Source organism: Calypte anna, chromosome 5 (assembly GCF_003957555.1).
Source record: "Calypte anna isolate BGI_N300 chromosome 5, bCalAnn1_v1.p, whole genome shotgun sequence".
In the NCBI taxonomy this organism is placed as follows: Eukaryota; Metazoa; Chordata; class Aves; order Apodiformes; family Trochilidae; genus Calypte; species Calypte anna.
This window is the reverse complement of record NC_044250.1, coordinates 9,240,196-9,263,929: the sequence shown is the minus strand read 5'-3', so window position 1 is coordinate 9,263,929 and position 23,734 is coordinate 9,240,196. Positions and strand designations below refer to the sequence as shown.

The following is a 23,734-nucleotide window of genomic DNA, read 5'->3' as shown; positions in this document are numbered from 1 at the left end:
AGGTACCCATAGTAGTGTGCCTGTTATGGTAAGTTAAATTCTTAATGTTTGAGAAGAGTGCATGCATGGTTTTTTGCCTGAGAAGAAGCTTCTTGGTTTTTTTATCATTTAGTGGTATGCAGGTTTTGTGTAAGATATGAATCATTCTATTATTAAAGATGAATCTAACTGACTTTAATGGATATCACTACTGGAGAAAAAGTTATTTACTGCATTGTCATTAATCCTTGATGTGCCATGAACTGGTCTCTTTAATGTTAGCTTCAAACTTTATTTATCTTTCATATTATTTAACTGGCAAGATACTTTTCTTTAAAGCATGCTTTAGCACATGGCTACCAAACCAGCTCTGCTAGGAAAAACTGCATTGAAACATCCCAAAACATTGCATGTTTTGGACCAGTGACTGATAGTAACAGACAGTGGTGCAACGATTGTGGTCTGATAGCATACATTCCTCAGCTAGGGAGGCTGCATAGCAAAGATTGCTCTTGGGAAAAGTCCCTGAATTCTTTGGCTCTTGGACAACAAAGTCATACCAGTGACACGGCATGTTAGAGAATTTGTAAGAGGGAAGGACTTGAGGTGAGTTTTGGTTTTACTTTTTTTTTTAATGTTGAGTTCCATGTTGGGAAACAGACTTAGTGACAGAACCATTACTTAGTTATCATTGCAGTTACCATTGCAGTTTTCTCAATTTAATATTGGTTTTAAAAAGGTATTTGTAAACAAGGAGCCAGATAATAAAAGACAAAGTTTTAGAGATTTAAAAGTATGAAGTAATAGAGATGGTTTCTGTTCTGTAGAGTGTGTTACAGCAACCATCGCAAAATCCTGTTTGACATTTTCAGATGTGGGAGCCACCGGACCTCTGTGTAGAGTGACACTACTGCCAGTGGTTTTCACTCAAGTGGCAGCAGTGTACCAGATTCTTTTGGGGACCAGGGCATGCATGGGCCAGCAGAATCCTATAAATTCATGTAGTTATCTGTTAGACCCTCCCTTGTGGTTCACCTTATGTATTCAGGCTACTTGCATAAACTAAACCCAATACCCAGTATTTTTCTAGAATTTGCATCAAGAACAGTGTAGCAAGCAGGTCAAGTGAGGTTATCCTTCCCCTTTACTCTGCCCTGGTGAGGGCCTGTCGAGAGTACTGCATCCAGTTTTGGTTCCCCAGTTCATGAAGGACAAGAAACTACTGTAGAGAGTCCAGTGCAAAGCCACCAAGATGATTAGGGACAGAAGCATCTACCATATCAGGAATGGCTGAGAGAGCTGGGTCTGTTCAGGCTGGAGAAATGGAGACTGAAGAGGAGCCAGACTGTCTCTGGAGCCATTCATAACTCACCTGGGCTCCATACTCTGCAGCCTGCTCTAGATGAACCTTCTCTGGCATGGGTGCTCTGGACCAAGTGATCTCTAGAGGTCCCTTCCAGCCCCATACATTCTATGATTCAGTGATGTACCCAAAATAGTTGTGGGTGTTTTTGTTTGGTTGGCTTTTTATAGTAGTGCTGTCAGTGAAAAGGATCATTGTCCTGAGAGGCAGCTATCTCTGGAGAGTAAAAATATAAACACTAAAATAACTGAAATGGATTTCAGTATTTTCTAATGCCTGAGATACACAGGCACCTGTGTGGTGTTTTATTTTAAATTTAGCTGGGGTTTTTGGGTGCCAAAAAAGAACACATAGTGTTTTTGTAACAGTAAAGCAAAAATAAGACAGCATGTGACAGGTTATTGTACCTGGGATTTTATTTGACCATGCAGTACACACATGCCTTCATGTAGCTGTCCTTACTTCTCCCCACATTTCAGTTTCTCTGGAATCACCTTCCCATCAGTGGCATGGGAAAGGAGTTCTAGAGTTTGGGGTCCTTTATATTCTATGTAGAATGCATGGAATTCTTAATTTAGGTCTGTATGAGTTTAGTTTGTTTGGAAAGTGCAAGGTATTTTGCTTATGCTACCTTGTCTTAAAAACACACGTTATTTCTAGTCTGGATCTCTGCTTAGAGATGCTCTAAAGGTGGTGAAGTAGCTCATTCTTACGGTTGGTTGGAGTCTGATGCTTGCAATGTTAGAAAGATATTTTTAAGAATCCAGTGAAAAGATATTAATCCTATGTACTAATATTGACCTTCATAGGAAGCTTCTGTAACTCGCTGCAGTCATAGGCTCAGTCCTGATTTTTTTAAGTGAAAATATTATTCTTCAGTATTTTATTACATTTCAGTGTGTTCTTTTAAGACACAACATTATTGTATTCAATTTTTGTTATTCCCTTTAGTTCCTTGATAGTTCTTAAGCAGTTTCCATATTTTATTTTCAAATGGATAGTTTTTATGAAAAGAGGAGTTGTTATTTATAATGAAAAAGGGAAAGTAGTCCTCATGGTTTTAAATTCTAGGATTGAATGCTTTACATTTTCCAAACATTAAATACATTGCAGATTTTCGCTATTGAAAAGGTAGCTGTTAAGTTCATCATAGTCACTGTGGAAATATATCAGTTTGCACTTTTAAGTTCATTGTATGCAGGCTGTAATGTGACCTTATTTGTAGGTGAGTTAAAGGTTAGTGAAACTGAAAGCTATCTTCAACAAGTTCCTAATAACAAGTACAGGAGTACTTCCTCTGACATTAATGTTAGGCATAGAATTGAAAATTGTGCTGAATTAGGGTCTAATGTCATTTGGTATGTGTTGCAGAAGTGTATCAATGTTACTTGAAAAAAAAAAGTGGAACTTAAGGAAACTGGAGCCATATTAGAAATTATTGCTTACAAGTAAAATTATTTTAAAATTTATGTGTTCAACCATTACTTGACAGTTAAAAAATAATATTTTTGTTTGTTTGAAAGTGTATTTATTTCTTTAGGACTTTGGGGAAATCAGAGTGATGTGGGTCAGGAAGATGAGTGCTCATGCTGCAGTGATAGTTACTCCCAATGCATCAGAGTGCACTCAGATCATTCCAGTTGGCTGAGATGCAAGTTTTACTTCTGTGTTTTTTCTGTAGACTCCATTTTGTAGTGCTCAGGGTGAATACATACAATGTTTTAACATCTTGGGGAGATTCTCAAGTTGGCTCATTCTTCATTTAGAATCTGCTGTAAATAACAAGAGAAAATAAGCTACACTAATCCAATCTTAGTACAAATGCATGAAAAAGTGTCATGTCTCAGCCCTGCCCCATTTGCACTCATTTATACCAGAATGTGTAGAAGATATTTGCTAGGGAATGTTAAAGTTGGAGGGAAGAGCCTGGTCCTGGATAGTATTACACACTTAGGAGAAACATTGACATCACAATAAGTGAGACAAGTGTCTGGTTTTGATAAATGGATAGGTAATTTGACTTGTTTTCAAAATACTGGTTATTTATTTTCTTTATGTAGGGAGTGGTAAACTGAGTAGCAAGTAGGTAAGGGATGTTTTCCTGAGAGTCTAACAGGTGAAGTTATGTACATCTAGTTGTCTGATAGAAGTGCTGCAAAGAGTGTATGAAACAATACTGACATGTCAATGAAGATAAAGCAAAAGCACATCTTGAAAATTTGAATCATGGACTAATTAGCTCAGCCATTACCTCTGTGGATCATCTGGCCCAGCTCCCTGAATGGAAGTTGTGCTGGAAGTTGTTACTCTGTGGCTGTCACTCTGTTCATGTCTCTGTACTGTTGGTTTGCTGCTGTGTAAGTGTGCTGACAGTTGCTGAAGTAATTTATAAATGGTCACTGGAAGCTCTTGTTTTAGAAAGATGAGCTGTGACTTAGGCTTGCTTAAGGCTAGGCCTAGTTCTTAAACATAGCTGTGATCTGTTTCTTAGATGGTTATATACTGAACTCATACCTTTTTAAAGGTCACTGTGAACTTACTGCACTGGAGATTTCTGGCTATTTAGATATTTGTCTTGCAGGTAAGTGTTTTGAATGAAGAAGATATTTGACTGAAAAGCTGATTCCCAAAGGTTGTTAAATAATTTAACTGTTCTTACCTTCAGTGGCAGGGTATTTCCTCCTCCATGCTGTCTTCAGAACACAGCGAGGAAGAAACTTCAGAATGCTTTGGTTCGTGAACTGACTGCTATGAAACTGTCTGAATAGTTCATATTCTATTGATTTCTTTATGTCATAAATATATCATTAAATCTAATGGGAATATTCCAAAACTTAACAAACTATGACTAAATATTCTTTTTTTTCCACTTTACAGGCTCATAAGTCAGTAAACTTTGTTTCAACTCTGCTTCAGATCACTATGTCCGAGCAACTGGATTTACCAGTGAGACAGGCAGGCAAGTTTTCAAATCTTTTTTCACTGTATCTGCTTTAATGGTGCATGCACACAAATACATATAGACATACTATTGAAGAATTACAGGAGTTTTAATCTCAAATACTCATAAGTTGGGAGTTTCTTGAATTACAGTCATCATGAGTTATATATGACACTATATATATATATATACATATATATATTCAATATATATATATATACTGAATAGGGAAGGCAGAAGGAAAAGGTGGCTGTCTCTTTGGTGATTGCTCCCCTTTGTCTCTAGAAAATAATGCTCTTTGGGGAAACAGTGGTTTTGATGCTATTACACATGGCCCAAGGAGGTAATATCATGGGCAATGCTAATGTTTCTAAGTATTTTAAGTGGAAGAAAACAAATTGTCTTCTGGAACCATGCTGATTTGTACGAGATGTCAGTAAAACTGGTGATTGAGTATTAGCAGCTCCAAACATCACCTTAAAGCTGCTGTGATTGCTTGACAGATGTTTCTAACAGGATACTTAAGTGTTTTTTTCTGACAGTTCAGAAAGTGTGATCTCAATTACTATTTGGACCTTCCACTTAGCAGACTATTCTAAGTTGCAGCATATACTTAACATGCACTTTTACTCCTTGGGGTACCATTTAGATGATTACTCAAAGTTACTGCTTTTGCATATATAACGTGCAAAAAATGGGGAGTTTTGAACACAAGCTCTCAAAATTAATCCTCATTGTAAGCCAAATGAAAAACAAAGCAGTCTGTAAAGACTGGAGACAGCTTCTAAAATGCAAAGTTACAAATGCTGTGTTCAGCAAAGCAAGCTAATGGCACAATAAATCCCACTGAGGGTGGATTGAAGTCTCTATCACCTCTGTCTTGTAATAGCACATATCTGCTGAACATTCCTTACCTCTGCAGGCTCTCAAAAAACCCTTGGTTTCTGCATCTTCAGAAGGTGCATACAGCATTTGGGGAGATAAGTTGCTTTATGGATTTGTACACAGAATTAGATTTCCAGCAACTTTGTTGTACAACAAAGTAGCATGTAGCTTGTAATTTAACATTTCCTGATGCATTTTTTCAAATTCTGTTCTTTTCAAGTGATGTTGTAATCTAAGTTCTGCCACATAAGCAGTTTGGATTCGGTTGTCAACTGGTAAATGCAGCCATTTGAGCCAGCAGCCTGATGGCTTCAAAGTGCTGTAACCTTGGTATAGGGGAGCTCTGTTTCTCTTTTATGTTTCTGTATCACAAACTTAAATGGATTAGTTTTCTTACAAAGGATGGTTTAGATAGTCATAAGTATGGATTAGCTTTGTTTTAATGATAATAGTGAGAAAATAATTATAAAGTGTTTTTCAGAAGTGTGTTGATAAAATTCTCCACAACTATTTGTCTGTAGCACAGATAAAAGCAGTGTTTAGAATTTTTGTATGAAAATGCATTCTTTACAGAACAAAAAACTGTTAACATCAGAATAAACAGGTAACAGGGTATCAACCTAGTAAATTATTAGATTAATAATTTGCCTGGTTTGTTTTGATTCTTCTAGTCAGAAATCGTCAATGGATTTGTCATTTCAATCAGTTTTGCTCTAAAATAAATTTAGTTGCAAAATGCCATTTTGTGTTTGACTACCAGCTGATTTGCCACTTTTGTCTCACAGGGGTTATCTACTTGAAAAATATGATAACCCAGTATTGGCCAGATCGTGAAGCTGCACCAGGAGAGATCCCACCTTACTCCATCCCAGAAGAAGATAGACACTGTATTCGTGAAAATATTGTAGAAGCCATTATTCACTCTCCTGAGCTGATCAGGTATGCAGCTTTCTCCTGCTCATTACACAACTGTAATGTGGCTCCTGATTGGTGGGCTTTTGTTTTTCTGATGTGGTGGTTTGTTTTTATTTTCAGTTGGTTGGTTTTTAGTTTGTTGTTTTTGTTTGTTTTGCTTTAGTGTTTTTTTTTTCACAACTAAGATCACCTGGGTGTTAAGCATCATTGTCATATGCTCTGTATCCTAAACATAGAATTAATGTAGATAGAAAAATAGTTTTCACCTTGTATCACATTTAAAGTTCCTCAAATGGAAAAAGTACAGAATCTAAACCTTATAAATACAACTTGAGATAAATCTGTGTTTGGGCAATACTAGCAGTTTACAACACAAGAATATTATTAACATAATAATTGTATATACTTGATTTCCAGAGTACAGCTTACCACTTGCATTCACCATATAATCAAGCATGATTATCCCAGTCGCTGGACTGCAGTTGTGGAGAAAATTGGATTTTATCTTCAGTCTGACAACAGTGCTTGCTGGCTTGGAATTCTTCTTTGCCTTTATCAGCTTGTGAAAAATTATGAGTAAGTTTTTTCTAACATATAAAGCAGCAGAATAAATATATTTGTGTGTATATTTGTATCCTGTATGTGTATTGTAGCCATGAAGAATTGTGTGTGGGATTACACAAAGGTGGAAGGATTATAATTTTAGAAAATATTTGTGAATACTTACTGTGCAGTTGTTGACTCATATCTTTTCCTCTAAGAAATTAAAGAAAACCTACCTTTATTGAAGGCTGGAGATCAGAAAAAAGAAGTGTGTGGCTTAATTTGGTAGCAGTTTTTTATCGTTCCAGAGCATTAAGAAAGTCTGCTCAAAATCTTGACTTCTGCAGAAAATCATTATTTTAAAAACAGGTTTAGACTCTTAAACAGTTTGTTCTGTAGGTATCAGTAACAGAAAATGTGTGAAGGTTTTATAAGGTGAAATCTTGAATGCTAGGAAGTTCAGAGTTAATCAAGTGACTTTAGTGTGATCCTTTTGAAAATTTTGATAGCCTCGTCCAGCCCATCGTAGGAAATCTTTGTCAAAGCTCATAGCTCTGTGTGCAAGGCATTGGACTAGGATTCATGTGGATGTTCTTTTTCCTTTGTATCTGGTCTCACGGTCAGACCTTTGTAGTTTAGGTTGCACTTCAGCAAGTTATGTGGAGCTCGGCTGATTTGAATTGGGTCAGACAAAAGTGCAGTCCTGGAGTCAGGGAACTGTAGTAGTGGAACTGCTGGAATTCACAGCTTACTCTTGCAAAGCATTGCCATGTGTAACATGCTTGTTGCAGGTACTTGATTTAAAATGTTGCTTTGAAAGATTTCACTGTGTAATTCCATGAATTTTGTGTAAATTAGCATAAGCCAAATGAGTATCAGCTTCTCAAAAATCCTTTCCTATGGGAATGCTGTAAAGACCTTTCATTCCATGTTGGAGTTTCTTTTCTGTGGCTGAAAATTTCAAGTCCTGCTGGTAAAGGAAAATAAACTAGTTTCCCACTTGTTTTTTAAAGTAAACATATTTAACCAAATATAGAACAGAGATCTGTGAGATGTAAGACATGGAATGTTCACTGGTAGTGTATTATGGTTATAGCAATCTTTGTTTAGGGAAGAATTTTGATTCAAGCTCAGTCACTGTGTGATTAACTAAGGTAACAGCTGTGTTCATAATCATTGTTGATCAAATACTTCAGCTGAGGCCAGCAACTGCTCCTATTTGTTTTAACTTTCTGATTAAATCGCCACAAGTTTGTTTCACAAATCATGTGGGAATATGCACACTTCATCATGCAACAATATGAGTGCAAGCAGGTCTCCAAAATTTCTTGCCTTACCTATGTCAGAATTTTTTGAAAAACTGCATCACGACATTGATCAAGTTGTTACTCCTAAAGCTGTATGTTAGTTTGGAAGTTAAGTTTCTCAGGGCTTTACAAGGTTATTTCTTTTTCTCCAAATTCAGACAGCAAGATCAATTTTTTTTTCCTTGTCTTTCTCAGTCATGTCTTTTGTGCAAATTAGAAACAGAGTTTTCTTGAGCAACTTCAGTCCTTAACCTAGAATAGATCTCTGTTTCAGAGAATACATGGAGATTGCACTATTGAACAGGATTTTTAAGTTCATAGTTCAGTAGCAGTTTTTACAAAGCATGCTATCTGGCAGCAGAGTGAGTAGACTTCGTATTTTTTGCAAATTAGCACTGTTTAAAAGGCTGAGCATTGATATTTAGTATTAGTGAAAGGTCTACGAAGTGTATTTTGAAAAAATAACACCCTGATTTCCCAAACCAAAAATGTCCCACAAGAGTCTTAAAGTATTAATCACTTCATTGAAAAATAAAGCAGTCTTAGTGTTACATAACTTTGTTCTTATTGTCATCACTGTTATGGACAAGGACAAGAACCTGTTGTGCTGGTGTGACTCTTGAGTCAATAAGGATTTACTTCTTTTTAAGTTAAAAGCTGGGGGAAGCTTTAAAAATGTGGCTTTATTTTCTTTTGAGAATTTTGAAATGTTTGAAGAAAGGATACGGAGCCTTGTTTTCAGCATAAGCAAACTGGTGGAATGTCACCAGCATGGAAAGGTTTGAGACACTATTTCAGGGCAAAACTTGCACTTAAAGCATACTCAGAGTCTGCCACATAGCCTTGGAGCCTATATTCTCTAGCAGATGGTTAAATTTGGCAAATTAAATGGTAAGATGTGAGAGACATCGATGGAAAACTGTGAGAAACTTCACAGTTTACTTTCTTCAATGTCAGTGAAGTAATCTAGCTCCTGGAAATATTTTGATAAATTGTGAACTCAGATAAAAGTCTTTCTGGAGTTTTACTGACTAGGCCAGCATCTGCCATACCTTTTGCTTGCAGTTTTTGTAGTGTTCTGAGTGCTTTTCACTACTGTAATGGTGCAGCTCAACACGATGTGGTATTCAGAGTGAGGAAGTTGGCAGGAGTGCATTACCAGCAGAAAACAAATGTGGATACATGGTGGAGTCATAGCTATAGCTTTATTTCAAATTCTGTAACAAGAAATAGCTAGGTGTTTGGTTTGGTTTTTGTTTTGTTTTTGTTTCATTTTCTAAATCATACCCTGTTATGAACTGTAACATAGACTACTTGTTTCTACACTGGAGAAAGGTGCACTTTTAAAAATCAAAAGCTACCTGAAATGTATGCAAAACTAGTTTGTTCTTATCTAAAGGTACAAGAAACCAGAGGAGCGAAGTCCTTTGATAGCTGCAATGCAACATTTTCTACCAGTTCTGAAGGATAGTTTCATTCAGCTCTTGAGTGATCCATCTGATCAGTCTGTCCTCATCCAGAAACAGATCTTCAAAATATTTTATGCTCTTGTCCAGGTAAAAAATAAACTTTTGGTATGCTTAATTGGTAAATTGATGTAAAGCATTATGCTTTTCCTCAAAATAGTAAATGACAGAAATATTTGATTACATCTGAATCTTGTCCCCTACTAATCAGTTGTGGTATGAATCACAGGTTTTTAATATGCTAGATTGTGATGTGCTCTTATGTTTGTACAGTACTATTCCTGGTTGGTATTACTTGTGCATGCCATTCCCTGAGGTAGAGCATTTGCTAGAGAACCAAACAGACAACCAGTTTTTGAATGACAGATTGTGGTAGGACAGCCTACATAAAATTCTAAGTGTAAATGTGCATCAGTTTGGAATGAAACTGTTAATATGCTGATAACTAAAGGTCTTCAGCTTGGTTTTCTGAGCCCTTTGCTAATCTTTCATGGTAGCTTGGTACAGACAAAGATTTGAAAGACTTAAATCCAAACTGTGAAAGTGACATTTGTTTTAAAATTGCTTTGAAATAAATTCATTTTGGCTTTTTTTCTCTTTTTAAATAAGTACACATTACCTTTGGAGTTGATAAATCAACAAAACTTGACTGAATGGATAGAAATCCTGAAGACTGTTGTTGATAGGGATGTACCAGCTGTAAGTAGCTTTTGTCTACATATATCGTTAAGCTCAAATATTATATACTAGGTTTTTAAAAAGTTAAACTTTTTATTTCTGCATTTGCTTTTCTCAATAGATGCTGAGAAAATAATTTTAAATAAGCAAGCTTTTTTTATAACTGACTAGACAAATTTTGAAAATACGTAGCTTGTGGTGGAGTTCTGTTTACAAATCACAGCACAACTTGCCTTGGTTTCTTGTTTCAAGTATTTGTTGACAATTTATGCAGCATATATAATGGGATTGTTTTTTGACATGCTGTACTTCATACTTCTGTTTAAACTACAAGTGCAAGTGGGCTGGTTATAAAAGCAAACTATGCTATATAATTGCTCAAAATACATCGAGTTTGTACTTTGTATGAACAGTTGACAAATACTTATTTTTTCCCTAAAGGAAACCCTTCAAGTTGATGAAGATGATAGACCTGAGTTGCCTTGGTGGAAATGCAAAAAGTGGGCTTTGCATATTTTAGCAAGACTTTTTGAGAGGTAGTTTCTGTTATTTTTAATTAAAAAAAAATATTCAAGTCAATAATACTGCTGAACCTTTGAATTTGTACACATTATTTTAATTCTAGGTATGGAAGCCCTGGTAATGTTTCCAAGGAATACAATGAGTTTGCTGAAGTGTTCCTGAAGGCATTTGCTGTTGGTGTTCAGCAGGTAAGAAACACTGAATGTTGGGGGTATAAATTCAGAGATAGTAGTGATTTCTTATTTCATTTTCTGCAAACGCTTCTTGCTCTTCAGAATTACTTTTTAAGCACATTGATATGGAAAGTACTGAGATCTGTGAGTTAGAAGAGAAGAATGGTTAAAAAAAACAAGTGAATTTGCCATGTAGGACAGTACATTTAAAATAGCCTTTGCAGCATGGATACTTTGTGAATAGAGTAAATGTTCTGATGTAATAAACCCTCTGATGAACTTCAGATAATTGCTATCTATTTTTCTCTTTCTGTAAGAAATTGGTATAATATTTGTTTTGTAGTTGGTCTTCTTACTTACCCTTTTAACTCTAATGATGGAGGGTTGTTTTGGTTTTTTTTTGTCTCAAAGTTAGTAAACAGTAAGCTACCTAGCTTTCTGCAGAAGCCTGATCAAGCAGGTAAGGCAGGTCACTTCCCACTTGTCTCCCTGTCTGGGGATTGCCACGACTACAGGGCCTGTTATAAACAAAGTATCTTCTGGAGTAGAGCAGTTTTTAACTTGATGTATTAATGTTACACCAGACAATTATTGATTTGCCTTTACTGGAGTAACATCGTGGTTCTGATAATCCTGCTACATGGCAACAGTGTATTCTTGAAGGGACAGAATGGATCGGTGAGGCAGGAATTGTCATCAGCCTCACTTATAGTATAGTCAGTAATCAGATGTTTTTGAACTAGCAAGAAAATTCCCATGAGTATTAGGAAATTTTTTTATCTGATTTGCAGTTTCTGGCTGTACTACTGACTCCTGTTCTTTCAAAACAAGTGTTGGTTAATGAGAAACTCAACCTGAGGTGACAATGTGCACCTACAGCCCAGAAAGCCAACCATCTCCTGGGCTCCATCAAAAGAAGTGTGGCCAGCAGGTGAAGGGAGGTGATTCTGCCCTTCTACTCCACTCATGTCAGACCCCACCTGGAGACCTGGAGTACTTTGTCAGTTCTGTAGTCCCCAGAACAGGAAGGACAAGGAGCTGTGGGAGTCTACCAACCCTTTTACTAAAGCAGCAATAGATGGCTTGGTACTCAAGGTTTTTGAGGTATAAACTTGAAACATACTGCTAGTACTATCCTCATTCTTCTTATCAATTATTATTTTTATCTGGTCAGTGTCTATTTTTTTGTCTTGCTCATGTCACCACCACCACCAAAAAATACCCAGTGCATTCAGCAGTAGAGCTAAACCTTAAGTTTGGCCAAAACAGGCTGGGCTGCCTAGCTGAAATACTCTGATTCTTATCTGTTGTGTTAGCAGCTTCTTTGCTTAAGACATTTCTCATTTTGAAAGACCTGATGAGCCAGAACTAAGGCCTGGTCAAACACTCCTGCCTGGTTGTTCCTTGGCACAGCTGCAGAATTCTATTTGCCCTGGAGCTTGCATTTGACATCCTGCTTTTCCTCACTGCAGTTCTTAAGCCTCTTCTTAATCTCTTTAATTTCTTTCGTTGTTGCATCTGAATCATAGGAGGTATTTGCTTAGATTTGTGAGAGGAGCAAAACACTTTTCCTAAGTTGTGTGGCTGCAAACAAACCATTTGTTAAGCTTTGTACGAAGACTGCTCCCCAGCCCTTCATTGACTGTTAATGAATTTTAGGCTTTTCTGTGTGCTGTTGTGGAGAATCTCTTATAAAGAAAAGAAATTTCAGATCCTTCTGAAATTCAAATACTCTAGGAAACTGGACCTTCTTGCATAAACTTTTCCACAGAGAAGATTTCATTGCTATGTGTTAAGTTCTAGTTTGCTGAAGACCCAGGATTACTACTTTTGCCTAGAACAAAGAGCCTCTCTCAAATTTTTTTTTATCTTTCATGAGATGCCACCATAGTGAGACTTAGTCCATATAGCCTGTCTCAAATCCATGCATTAGTTCAGTATATGGTATTAATATGGAAATGGTCATTTCCTTGTAGGAAGAATTTACAAAGAATTCATAAAGGAAGCCAATCTGTAGAATGTCAAGTGCTCTATATAAAACCACAAGAATTTGTAGTCTTGATTAGTTTTCCAGTTGCTTCTGGAAAGACTATTTAAGGCATACAGTTAAAGAAGTAAAATATGTTGCAGAGCTGTTCATATGTTTAATCAATTTTGTTAAGTCTTTGTTAGATGTTTTTTAACAATTAACATTCTTAGTTGTTCTGAATTCAAGAAGCATGTTAGTCCTACCATGTACTCAAGTTTTACTGCTTTTGGAAGTTACAAACATCTGTCACTGAAGGTATTGTTTTTGCAGAGAATAATTTTCACTTGGATAGTTTACAAGAGGCTAAGAAGAAATATTGACAGCTGCAAATCTGAACATTTGCTCTGCTTTCCTTTACTTTCCTAATACCGAACGCCACAGAACGTTGTAATTACATGAGATGGCAGCCAGTAATTTCTGAGTCCAGGAGGCTTTAAAACATGGGCAGCTAAACTCTCAAGCTTGATAATGCATCTAGAGCATAAAACCATTTGTAAAGCTGTGAATTTCCTGGTGAATGAATGTATCCTCTTCAAATTCAGGTGTGAGGCCTCTCCTATGGGAGAAATGCTTCAGTTCTTGTGTAATAAATGTTATCAATAGGGTTGCTTTATGAGTCTCATTTTCCAAAAATGTTTTCTTGGTAATATTACAGATTGATAGATATCTTCTCAGTTCATTCAGTTTTTGAATTATTTAAAACCTTGTTTTATGTGAAGAATCAAATGAAACCCTGCAAATGGGATTTATTTGTCCTTTCTCTCCAGTTGGTGCTGCTGCTCTCAAAAGTGTAGTGTGGCCACTGGCCTGGATTGGGCTATGAGGAAACTCCCCTTCAATACCAAACTTTCTAGTGAGCTAGAATTTAATTATTAGTAATGGTCACGTGTCCATTTCATGTCCTTTTTTCTGGAGAATCTGGACTTAAACAAATGTAAATCCCTCTGAATAGTTCTGAGTGCTACCTCAGGAGAAGAGTTGAGGCCAGAAGGGGGGAGGCTGGTTCATCCATTCTTCATGCAGCATCATTGATGTAAAACTGCACAGAAGCAAGAATCAGTAGTCTGTGTGAGTGTATTTTACCAATGCCGTGTTTGAAAATGAATTTCTTCTCCTGAGGAGTGGCAAGGTGGAACAATAAACCTCAGAGGGAAAGGTCCCCTGGGCTATGGTGATAAATTACCATGTACATTTTGTCTTACTAAATTATTTTCTTTTTAAAAGATGTGCAGCCTATGATGATCTACAAATTACCTTATAAAATTAACTATGACATTTAGGAGAGAGATTAGTCAGTACCCATTTTAGGCTAATGAATAAACAGGCTGTTTTATTGAATTTAGGGGGGTTCTTACGTAGGATTGTGAGGGGGGGCAGAATTCTTCTGTTGCAAATGGTCTGTGCTCAGTATAAGCTATTGATGAGATCTGATTTTTCTAGGTGTTGCTGAAGGTGCTCTATCAATACAAGGAAAAGCAGTATATGGCTCCTAGAGTTCTGCAGCAAACACTGAACTACATCAATCAAGGAGTATCACATGCAGTCACCTGGAAGAATCTGAAACCTCACATTCAAGTAAATAATTTTGGGGGTTTAATGCTTAAATGACTCATTAGTACAGTAGCCAGTCTTTTATACAAAAGGTACTTTGCTGGAAAGTATGTTTTAGGGATGTCTGTTATAAAGTGCTGGTGGAAAGAATTTAAAGACTGTGGTAAAGAATTGATACATGAGCAAAGCTTGATAATTGCCTTTTCTTATTGTCAGTTCTTTGTGCTGTAATATCTCAAGGATTACAGTATTAACACAGCAACACAACACATTTGGAGAGGATACTAAATACTGAATTTAGGGCACTGAATCATCTCTATATACCATTATCCAAAGCAAATCTAATAGCTTGTGTTGTAGTTCTGTCTTAAGTTAAAACATACCTTTTTTTTTTTTTAAGGTAGCAAGTGCATAAAATCCTTTATGACCAAGTAGTTTTAGAATGTTACCATTTTATATGAGAAGTGACAGAACGGACAAAATGTATGAAATACACGACAGAATATAGAGATTGATTTAGTAGTGCTAGCCTCTTTTCTACTTTTTTTTTTTTTTATTACAGGGAATCATCCAAGATGTTATTTTTCCACTGATGTGCTATACAGATGCTGATGAAGAGCTTTGGCAAGAAGATCCATATGAATATATTCGCATGAAATTTGGTGAGAATTTGAAATTACTTGTGTTAAAATACAACTTGACAAAAAGCTTTTTGTGAAAATAGACATGACTTGAATACATAAAATTAAAAAAAAGGAAAGATAAAACTGCATTATCTAAATAACATAACTTAATAGAGTTAACTTTTGGATGTACTGGTGGAAATGAGTTTCTGCTCTTGAACAAGTAGCTAATTTAGGCAGTTAAGAAGCTTTTTGTTATAAATCAAGTAGTCCAGGTCTTCCTAACTATAACTACATATGTTCTAATGTTATTAAAAGTTAATGTTTTATAACAGCTAATACTCCAAGGCCTTTGAGTTTTTATGATCATAACACAGATCAAAACAGATTGACCATAAGGGTAAATGCAACATTATAAAGTATAACATTCCACAGTTGTCTAGTTTCACTCTCTGTGGATTGCTACTTTGTTCTTGGGGTTTAGGTTAAGTCTATGCAGTCCTTTCAGGCAGGGAAAGAAAGAAGATACTTCAGACTTCCTGAACAAATTCATCCAACTAGGACTTCAATGTGGCTAGAACAAGGAAACTCGATGGGTTTAGGTTTCTTATCCCTCAGGTCAGAAGTAGACCTGTAAACAGGTATTATGCAGGGCTCTGGTGTTACTCTTCTGCAGAGCAAGAAGAAACAGCATTTTTAATTCGGTCATTTGTGAGTGTTTGCCTGTACAGCAAATAATACATCAAAAATTGACTGCTGTGTCTGCATTTGCTACTACACAAGATTCATCTGAAAAATAAGGAAGACCTGCATCAAATTAGACATGTAGAACCAGTGTTCATAAAATATGTGAAATATATGTATTGGGAATTTCCAAATATGTGTTACTGTTGTTTGGTCTTGGAATACCTGTGCTAAGAGAGCATGATTAAATTGTTGCTCTTTTGTTTTGGGTTAGTTTATTAGATTGCATTAGGATCATGAACTGTAATAAAAGAGCAAAATTTTATAGCTGTTATATGTTTACTTAATAGATGTATTCGAAGACTTCATTTCTCCAACAACTGCTGCTCAGACATTGTTGTTTACATCATGTAGTAAAAGGAAAGAGGTAAGAATATTACTTACATAGAATCTAAGATACAGGATGTGTAAGCTAGATATAGCTTATATTGTATCCATCTGCTGAAAGAATAAAAGTTTTGCTTTTCCCTCTCATGTCATAGTACACAAAATTTTATAATTTCTCTCAAATTTATTTTCCATTGCTCTGTGATTTTTGTATTTTATCAGTTCACTTAGGAACTATCTTGAATGTTCTGTATTTATAACAAAGATGTAAAACATTGTCCATATTACAGACTTTGAGCAGATTATTAGATTTTAGCATTTTCAGAGCACTGAGAATGGTATCTGAAATAACTGATTGAAATGTTTTGATGAACCTTTCATGTAATCTAGGTCCTGCAGAAGACAATGGGCTTTTGTTACCAGATCCTTACAGAGCCAAATGCTGACCCTCGAAAGAAAGATGGTGCTCTACATATGATTGGTTCTTTGGCTGAAATTCTACTAAAAGTAAGCACATCTGTTGATTTTTTTTTTTTGGTTTTTTTTTGTGGGTTGTGTTTTGGTTTTTCTTTCCCCTCCTCTCCTTTTATTTCTTTGACATATAGTGACTGAGAAGAATTGACAGTAGCACTTCGATTGTTACAAGTTTTGAATCAGTGACAGGTTGGTTTTTTTTAAGCTGTTGAACTTGGTTTTGTTGTCAGCTTAATTGCACAGGTTTTATTAGGTCATGTTGAAGTTCAAATTAGTGTTTTAAGTTCCTAAGTTGCTACAATATTTCCTGCTCTACCATTAGCTACAATCCCTTCATTTATGTAGTTAACAACAACAAAAAAAATCCATCTAGTGAGACACTGGTGATTTAATGAGATCTTTTCTGTAGAAGACAGGAAGGAAAGTGAAATTAGCAACCTTACTCAATTAAAATGTTAACAAAAATAATGCAGGGCATGCATTTGTATTTGGACCATGGCTCTGTGAAATTTCCCTGACTACTTTTGATTTTAAGGCCAGAATTATGTCCTCAAGCAAAAGGTGTATCTAAGAGTCAAAAAACTGACAGGGGAAAAAAAAAGTCACTGCTTTGACTGAAAATTATAAAAGTCCAAGGATCCAAATTACTAATGTGGGATTTCATTGTTGCTTAATGGACTTTAATAATGGGGGAAGTTAATTCTGGAGGTGTTGCTAGGCTGTTCACACTTTTAAATGCATTTTTACGTAAGGTTTTAAACTGTGTTTCTTCTTATATTCTGACAGAAAAAGATATATAAAGATCAGATGGAATATATGTTACAGAATCATGTGTTCCCTCTCTTCAGTAGTGAGCTGGGTTACATGAGAGCACGGGTAAGAAAGTGTCAAGTTTACTGTTAAATACACTGTTCTAATAATAACTTTTCCCTCTAATAAATGCATTGCTTTTGTGCATCTGTTCTATAATAAACTATATGATTATTTCAGAGACAGGTACCCATCTCTGATTACAGATAACTATTGTGTTGTTTTGAAATGGCTGCAGAATTGTGTGCATGGTTTTCCATCTGTGTCTGGTGGTATGGTCTATCTGTGTTTTACATTTAGGCTGTACTGCTCACACAAAACCTGTGGCCAAAGATGAACCTGAGATCATAGTACTGGTCTAGTGATGTCTGAAAGACAAACCTTCCACTGGCCAGCCTCCACCCTCTCAAACATCTTTATCTTTTAAAAAGTTTACAATATCTTTGTTCAGCAGTAGTTGTACTTCAGATTTAGTAAGATGTGTAAGTCATGGATGTACAAGTAGTTGACAATCCAGTTTGTAAGTTTTGTAACTCTGAATTTGTTCAAAGTCTTTTTTTTTTTTTTTTTTTTTTTTTTCCAGGCTTGTTGGGTTCTTCATTATTTTTGTGAAGTCAAATTTAAGAGTGACCAGAATCTCCAGACAGCTTTAGAACTCACAAGACGGTGCCTGATAGATGACAGGGAAATGCCTGTGAAAGTGGAAGCTGCAATAGCACTTCAAGTTCTGATCAGTAATCAAGAGAAAGGTAGCTCTCTTTTCTTAAAGATGTAGCAAACTTATAGAGAATGAGCATTAACTATATGGAAATTCAGGGAGACTTTTTCTCTTCTTTCCTGATGTTAGTTTACTTATTGTAATTTGTAATCACTTACTTTATGTCTTCAGCTGGAAAATTTGACATTTTTATAAATTATCACAATTTTCTTGTAATCCATTTTCACTGCACCTAATCATTGAATAAGAAACATAGTGGCAATATGAGCATTTGTATCTCAGCATAAATGCATTCATGTTAAATCATTATTTAAAAAAAAAAATTTAAAAATTGTCTTTATCCTAGCAGGCTTATGTTAGTATTTCAAAACTGTCATAAAAGCCACAAAATAAACATAAGTTCTATATCAAATACTTTGGCTAATTGACAAAAATATATTAATTACCCATAGCTGTTCAGTTAAAATTTGCATTGATAAGTAATCTTGCATTCCATAAAGACCATAGAACTATGGAATTTTCCTACTTCAGTTGTAATCTATTGGTATGCATTTTTATTTTAAAAATTGTTTTGAGTGTTATATTGCTATAATGATTTGTGCTACCTGTGGTTTGGACATATTAGTGCCAAAACACCAAATATTCACAGAATATATATACTGTCATTTTGTGAGAATGTAAATTCAAATATTTTCACTTGGTTTTCAGCTAAGGAATATATTACTCCATTCATTAGACCTGTAATGCAAGCTTTACTTCATATTATAAGAGAGACTGAAAATGATGATCTTACTAATGTGATTCAGAAGATGATCTGTGAATATAGTGAAGAAGTTACCCCAATTGCAGTAGAAATGACACAGCACTTGGTAAGAATTCCTCGTGACTTAGGAAGATGTTTAATATGTGGCAGATTTGTATTAAAATTAAGATAGGTGTCCATCAACTAATAGCTACTGTTACTCCAGTTGGCTTCAGTGGCTTTTACATTTAGACTGTTTCTTCTCAAAAGGGGCTTCATAACTGGGAAGTAAATGGAAACTTCTAAGAAAAATTGTAGAAATGTTTGAGAAATGTATGTAGGTTGTTTTTTTCCTGATAGGGCTAGTAATGAATTTTGGTTGCACATTTGAAGTAGTCTCTACCATGTGACCTGGGTTTTCTGTTTTAAAATTGGAAATTAGAGAGCAAATTTTGAATAGAAAATTGAGTGTGAAATAATGTTATGTTATATGTAAGGAGAAAGTAAAATTGAATCTGCAAGAGAAATCTGGAGCTTGAGTAGCTCTGTCTAAAGCAGAGGACAGTTCTGTGCTTCCCTATTAGAGGCCTTGGAGTTAGAACTGAATTGTTTGCATGTCCTCTTTGGGAATGCCTGCAAAGGGGTCAGGTCTAGTTTAGTTACCAATTAAACCTTGTGTCAGAAAAATTTATTCATTGAAATTATATTCTTTTGCATGGAAAGCAATGTCATTTATATCTTTTTATTCATGAATGAGTGAAGGATGGCAGCTCAAATGGCTTAATGTTCAAATTTTATCTTGAAAACAAAATCTGGAATGGAGCAGTCACCTTCTAATGGTCACACATTTTCGTAGCAGAAATCCTCCTTAAAATTTTGCAGAATACCAGACTTGCACAATTGTTCATCTCCAAGCATGTCCTCATTACATGTCACATTTATGGGTTGTTTTGCAGGCAATGACATTTAACCAGGTCATCCAGACTGGACCAGATGAAGAGGGCAGTGATGACAAAGCAGTGACAGCAATGGGAATCTTGAATACTATTGATACACTTCTTAGTGTAGTTGAAGATCATAAAGAAGTAAGTAAAAATTATTTTAAATCTCGTATGTTTTGTCTAAGACACTGAAAGTCTTGTAATTCCACTTGTAGTTCCTGACATTTTTATCTGAAAAACTTTTGGTCAAAAATACCTTCTAACAGAAAACTGTACATGGGAGACTATATTGTAATGAAGAGGAATTGTGTTTACTGGTTTTATTTTAGATTGTTTTGTTTTGTTTTGTTTTCAGATTACTCAGCAGCTGGAAGGAATTTGTTTGCAAGTGATTGGAACAGTTTTGCAGCAGCATGTATTAGGTATCTGTACTTTTGTTGGCTTATTTTTCTAAGTGTATGGGATTGGCATTAGGTTTACCTAGATTCTGTTTCTTTTAGAGTTCTACGAGGAGATTTTTTCCTTGGCTCATAGTCTGACTTGTCAACAAGTTTCTGCACAAATGTGGCAGCTTCTTCCTCTTGTTTTTGAAGTCTTTCAGCAGGATGGTTTTGATTATTTTACTGGTAAGTAATACAAATAAATCAGAAAGTCAGATGGTTTCATATGTATGATATCAACCATGCAATGAATTGAATCTTGATTTAAACATGAGAACACTGAAATGAGGTTACACTTAAAAGTATTTTATTCTGCTGTTGCTGTGACCAGACCTGTTTTGTTAAGGCATCTATGACTAGATGTATACTTACATTGACAAACACCAAGCAAGAACTGTACTTATTAATGCGTGGATTTCATCCTGGTTTTAACACCTTTTCTAATAAAACTGTGGTTCTTCTTTTAATAGACATGATGCCTCTCTTGCATAATTACGTTACTGTTGATACAGATACACTTCTGTCAGACACAAAATATCTTGAAATGATCTACAGTATGTGCAAGAAGGTAAGGAGATTTCTTTGTGATAACAAAACTTTTGATCTCTTTGGTAATGCGCTGTTAAACAGCAGGCTGAAACTGAAGAATTTTGATGTCTGCTCTTAAGGCATTATGCTGCCATGTAGTATCCTCTGTGATTCCACAAATTAAGTTATTGCAGAGAAATTTCAAGAGGTCACATCAAATTTCAGATATATACTTTTGTTAAAATGGAAGAAAAATAGATCATACCTAACAAAAGCAGATAAAATAATCCAGGTTTTGTGCATATGTGCATTCAGGAATGCAAAACGTGTGTGCATTTTGCCAAAGGGAGATGGTTTCTGTTTCCAGAACTTTGTAGCCTCAGTATGGTGAGGATACCACAAGCTACTGTATACTAAAGGTCTTAAACCTGTTAGCAAAAACCAATGGAGTAGGGGTGGAAAGCAGAGAGATAGAAGTAGTTATTTTCCCAAGTTCATGCCAAGTCAGCAACAAAAGATGGGAGCAGAATGCAGTTGTTCTGACTCAGTTCAGTCACTTTTGGGCAGTGTTTCTATATTTAACGTAGTGTCTCAGCTCCTATTTCTTACTGGTAGCTGCCAATTAGGCTGTCTTTATCAAATCAATATGTAGAATACAAAGCTTTCCAGGGTGTTAGTCATTTGTGAGGAAATTAATACCTCCTTATGAGATGGTGCTAATATTTTATAAACTAACTGTAATCTGTAGAGATTTCAGTTTTTCTGGGTATCGTATGTTGTAGCAATAGAAGAATTCCGGTGAACTGTCAGCTGCCCTGTCTGTAGTAATTTTTAAAAGATGTTTAAGTATTATCATGGACAATTTATCTCTGCATCTATTTGAAAACAAGTTGCAATCAGGCTGATGGATACATTGGCTTTTTCAAAGCAAATCAGTGTATAGAAAATACATCTTGAAGGGTTATTATCAACAGTAACCATTATTTTTCAGGTTCTTACAGGAGTTGCTGGAGAAGATGCAGAATGTCATGCAGCAAAGTTGTTAGAAGTAATTATTCTTCAGTGTAAAGGGCGTGGCATTGATCAGGTTGGTGATAACTTTGGTTGCTGTAACCAATAGTTAAAAACTATTTTATTTTCGAATATGAATTGATAATGTATTAACATGAGTTCTGTTCTGAGAAATTTGTGTAGTGTGACTAAATCATCCTGTCTTCTCCTTCATTGTTACTCAGTTAACAGCACTGCAGAGATAGTTACTGCACACTTTGTCTCCAAAATTGAGGCCACTACAAAACTCGTGTTTTTGTGACTCTGAAAGAGTGCTATTTTAGGAGCATCTTGGTTCTAAAAGTCAAACTAATTATATTCTAAGTTAATTCTGGTGCATATTTCATGAAAGTTATTTAATCTGTTCAGTTAATAGGCTTGAAATAATTAAGTATGAAAATTAAATTCCTAGAATCCCAGTTCATGTCACAGAGAAGCCAGGGACGTATGGAAGCTGGAATTTGAAAGCTGAATTTCTCTGCTTCTGCTGTGCATATAAGCAGCACTGTCTAATAGTTTTTTAAATATTTTTGGTATGATTTTTAATACTTGTGGATATACACCCTAGGAAACTTCAGTTTTTAATTTAGTCACAGGAAATCATTGTGGTATCTCTGAAGAGACTACTCCTTTGAATAGCTGTTTTCTTGGAATGTTAATATCTTGACTTTGTTGTCGACACTAAAAAAATACTAAGTTGATTTTTTTCTAGACTACCTAGTCTATGCATTTACTCCATTTTTTAAGTCTTTAAAACACATGATCATGCATCTGCTATGCATGATGTTACAAAACCCAAGTGCTCAGAGTAGATATCATCTTTTCACCTTTTTATTTCATCTTTGTATATGACACCTGCTGGCAGTGAAGAATTGTTCCCACTTTATGCCCTTTATATTTAGGCACCAGACTGGTTTTATGCTATTTCTCAATTTTAGTGTGAAATGCAGAACTACATGTGTAATGGTTATCACTTTTCAGTGCATACCCTTATTTGTGGAAGCTGCATTAGAGAGATTGACAAGAGAAGTGAAAACAAGTGAACTGCGAACAATGTGCCTCCAGGTTGCCATAGCTGCTTTGTATTACAATCCTCATTTACTATTAAATACATTGGAAAATCTTCGTTTTCCCAATAATGTGGAACCTGTCACTAATCACTTCATAACACAGTGGCTTAATGATGTGGACTGTTTCTTGGGGTAAGTGTTTCTAGTTCTTCTCTGTGATACTCCTCTATAATTCCTGCCAATAAGTCATAAGAAAACCTGCAACTTTTCTACTCTTCTGTTTTGTAGACTTCATGACAGAAAGATGTGTGTGCTTGGCTTGTGTGCTCTTATTGATCTGGAGCAAATACCACAGGTTTTAAATCAAGTTGCTGGCCAGATCCTGCCAGCTTTTATCCTTTTATTTAATGGATTGAAAAGAGCATATGCCTGTCATGCAGAGCATGAAAATGATAGTGATGATGATGATGAAGCTGAAGAAGATGAGGAAACAGGTATGGAAACTGAAGCATCACTTTTACTTTGTATTTTTCATTTTTTGTGATGGAGATGCTGAGTACCAGTGTGAAAAAATCCAAAATCAAATCCAAATCTGAAACTCAAAATTATGGTAGAACACTGGACATCTTTTAATGACTTTTCAAGTATTTCTGACTTACTTTCCAGTCTCTCTTATATTATCTTCCCAGAATAAGTCTCTTCAACGTCTCATATCAAGTTAGCTTCTGTGTGTAGATACTCTCATTGCAGAAAGGAATTATTTCAAGGGCATATTCCCATTTGAGTGAGGGGTAAGAGTCAGTAGGAGTTTCCCAATATCCTTCTAAAACATTGTACAGTGTGGACTGTATGTTACAAATGGCCCCATGAGGTGCTGGTGTTTTAGCTGTGTATTGAGAATGACAGTTCTTGAGAATTGGTTTTTTAACAATTTTTTTCCTGGACTAATGTACTCTAAACTTTATTAGCCTTTAT

The 23,734-nt window shown here is 35.6% G+C and overlaps 1 protein-coding gene and 1 non-coding gene across 2 annotated transcripts in view; both read left to right on the top strand.

Annotated features, from left to right (window-relative positions):
- Nucleotides 1–23,734, top strand: part of IPO7 (importin 7) — a 35,277-nt gene that overhangs the window by 4,804 nt on the left and 6,739 nt on the right. Inside the window, exons 2-22 of the mRNA XM_030451557.1 lie at nt 4,220–4,301; nt 5,954–6,107; nt 6,501–6,659; nt 9,333–9,489; nt 10,009–10,098; nt 10,519–10,613; nt 10,703–10,787; nt 14,242–14,376; nt 14,915–15,014; nt 16,010–16,086; nt 16,437–16,553; nt 17,307–17,396; nt 17,914–18,079; nt 18,757–18,917; nt 19,747–19,875; nt 20,087–20,153; nt 20,232–20,357; nt 20,642–20,739; nt 21,691–21,786; nt 22,731–22,951; nt 23,048–23,253. Coding sequence (XP_030307417.1) covers nt 4,220–4,301; nt 5,954–6,107; nt 6,501–6,659; nt 9,333–9,489; nt 10,009–10,098; nt 10,519–10,613; nt 10,703–10,787; nt 14,242–14,376; nt 14,915–15,014; nt 16,010–16,086; nt 16,437–16,553; nt 17,307–17,396; nt 17,914–18,079; nt 18,757–18,917; nt 19,747–19,875; nt 20,087–20,153; nt 20,232–20,357; nt 20,642–20,739; nt 21,691–21,786; nt 22,731–22,951; nt 23,048–23,253 — 2,611 coding nt within the window. The remainder of the gene's footprint in view (nt 1–4,219; nt 4,302–5,953; nt 6,108–6,500; nt 6,660–9,332; nt 9,490–10,008; nt 10,099–10,518; nt 10,614–10,702; nt 10,788–14,241; nt 14,377–14,914; nt 15,015–16,009; nt 16,087–16,436; nt 16,554–17,306; nt 17,397–17,913; nt 18,080–18,756; nt 18,918–19,746; nt 19,876–20,086; nt 20,154–20,231; nt 20,358–20,641; nt 20,740–21,690; nt 21,787–22,730; nt 22,952–23,047; nt 23,254–23,734) is intronic.
- Nucleotides 17,565–17,746, top strand: LOC115598412. Its single transcript, XR_003987624.1, has one exon. It is a non-coding gene; the product is annotated as a small nucleolar RNA SNORA23 (small nucleolar RNA).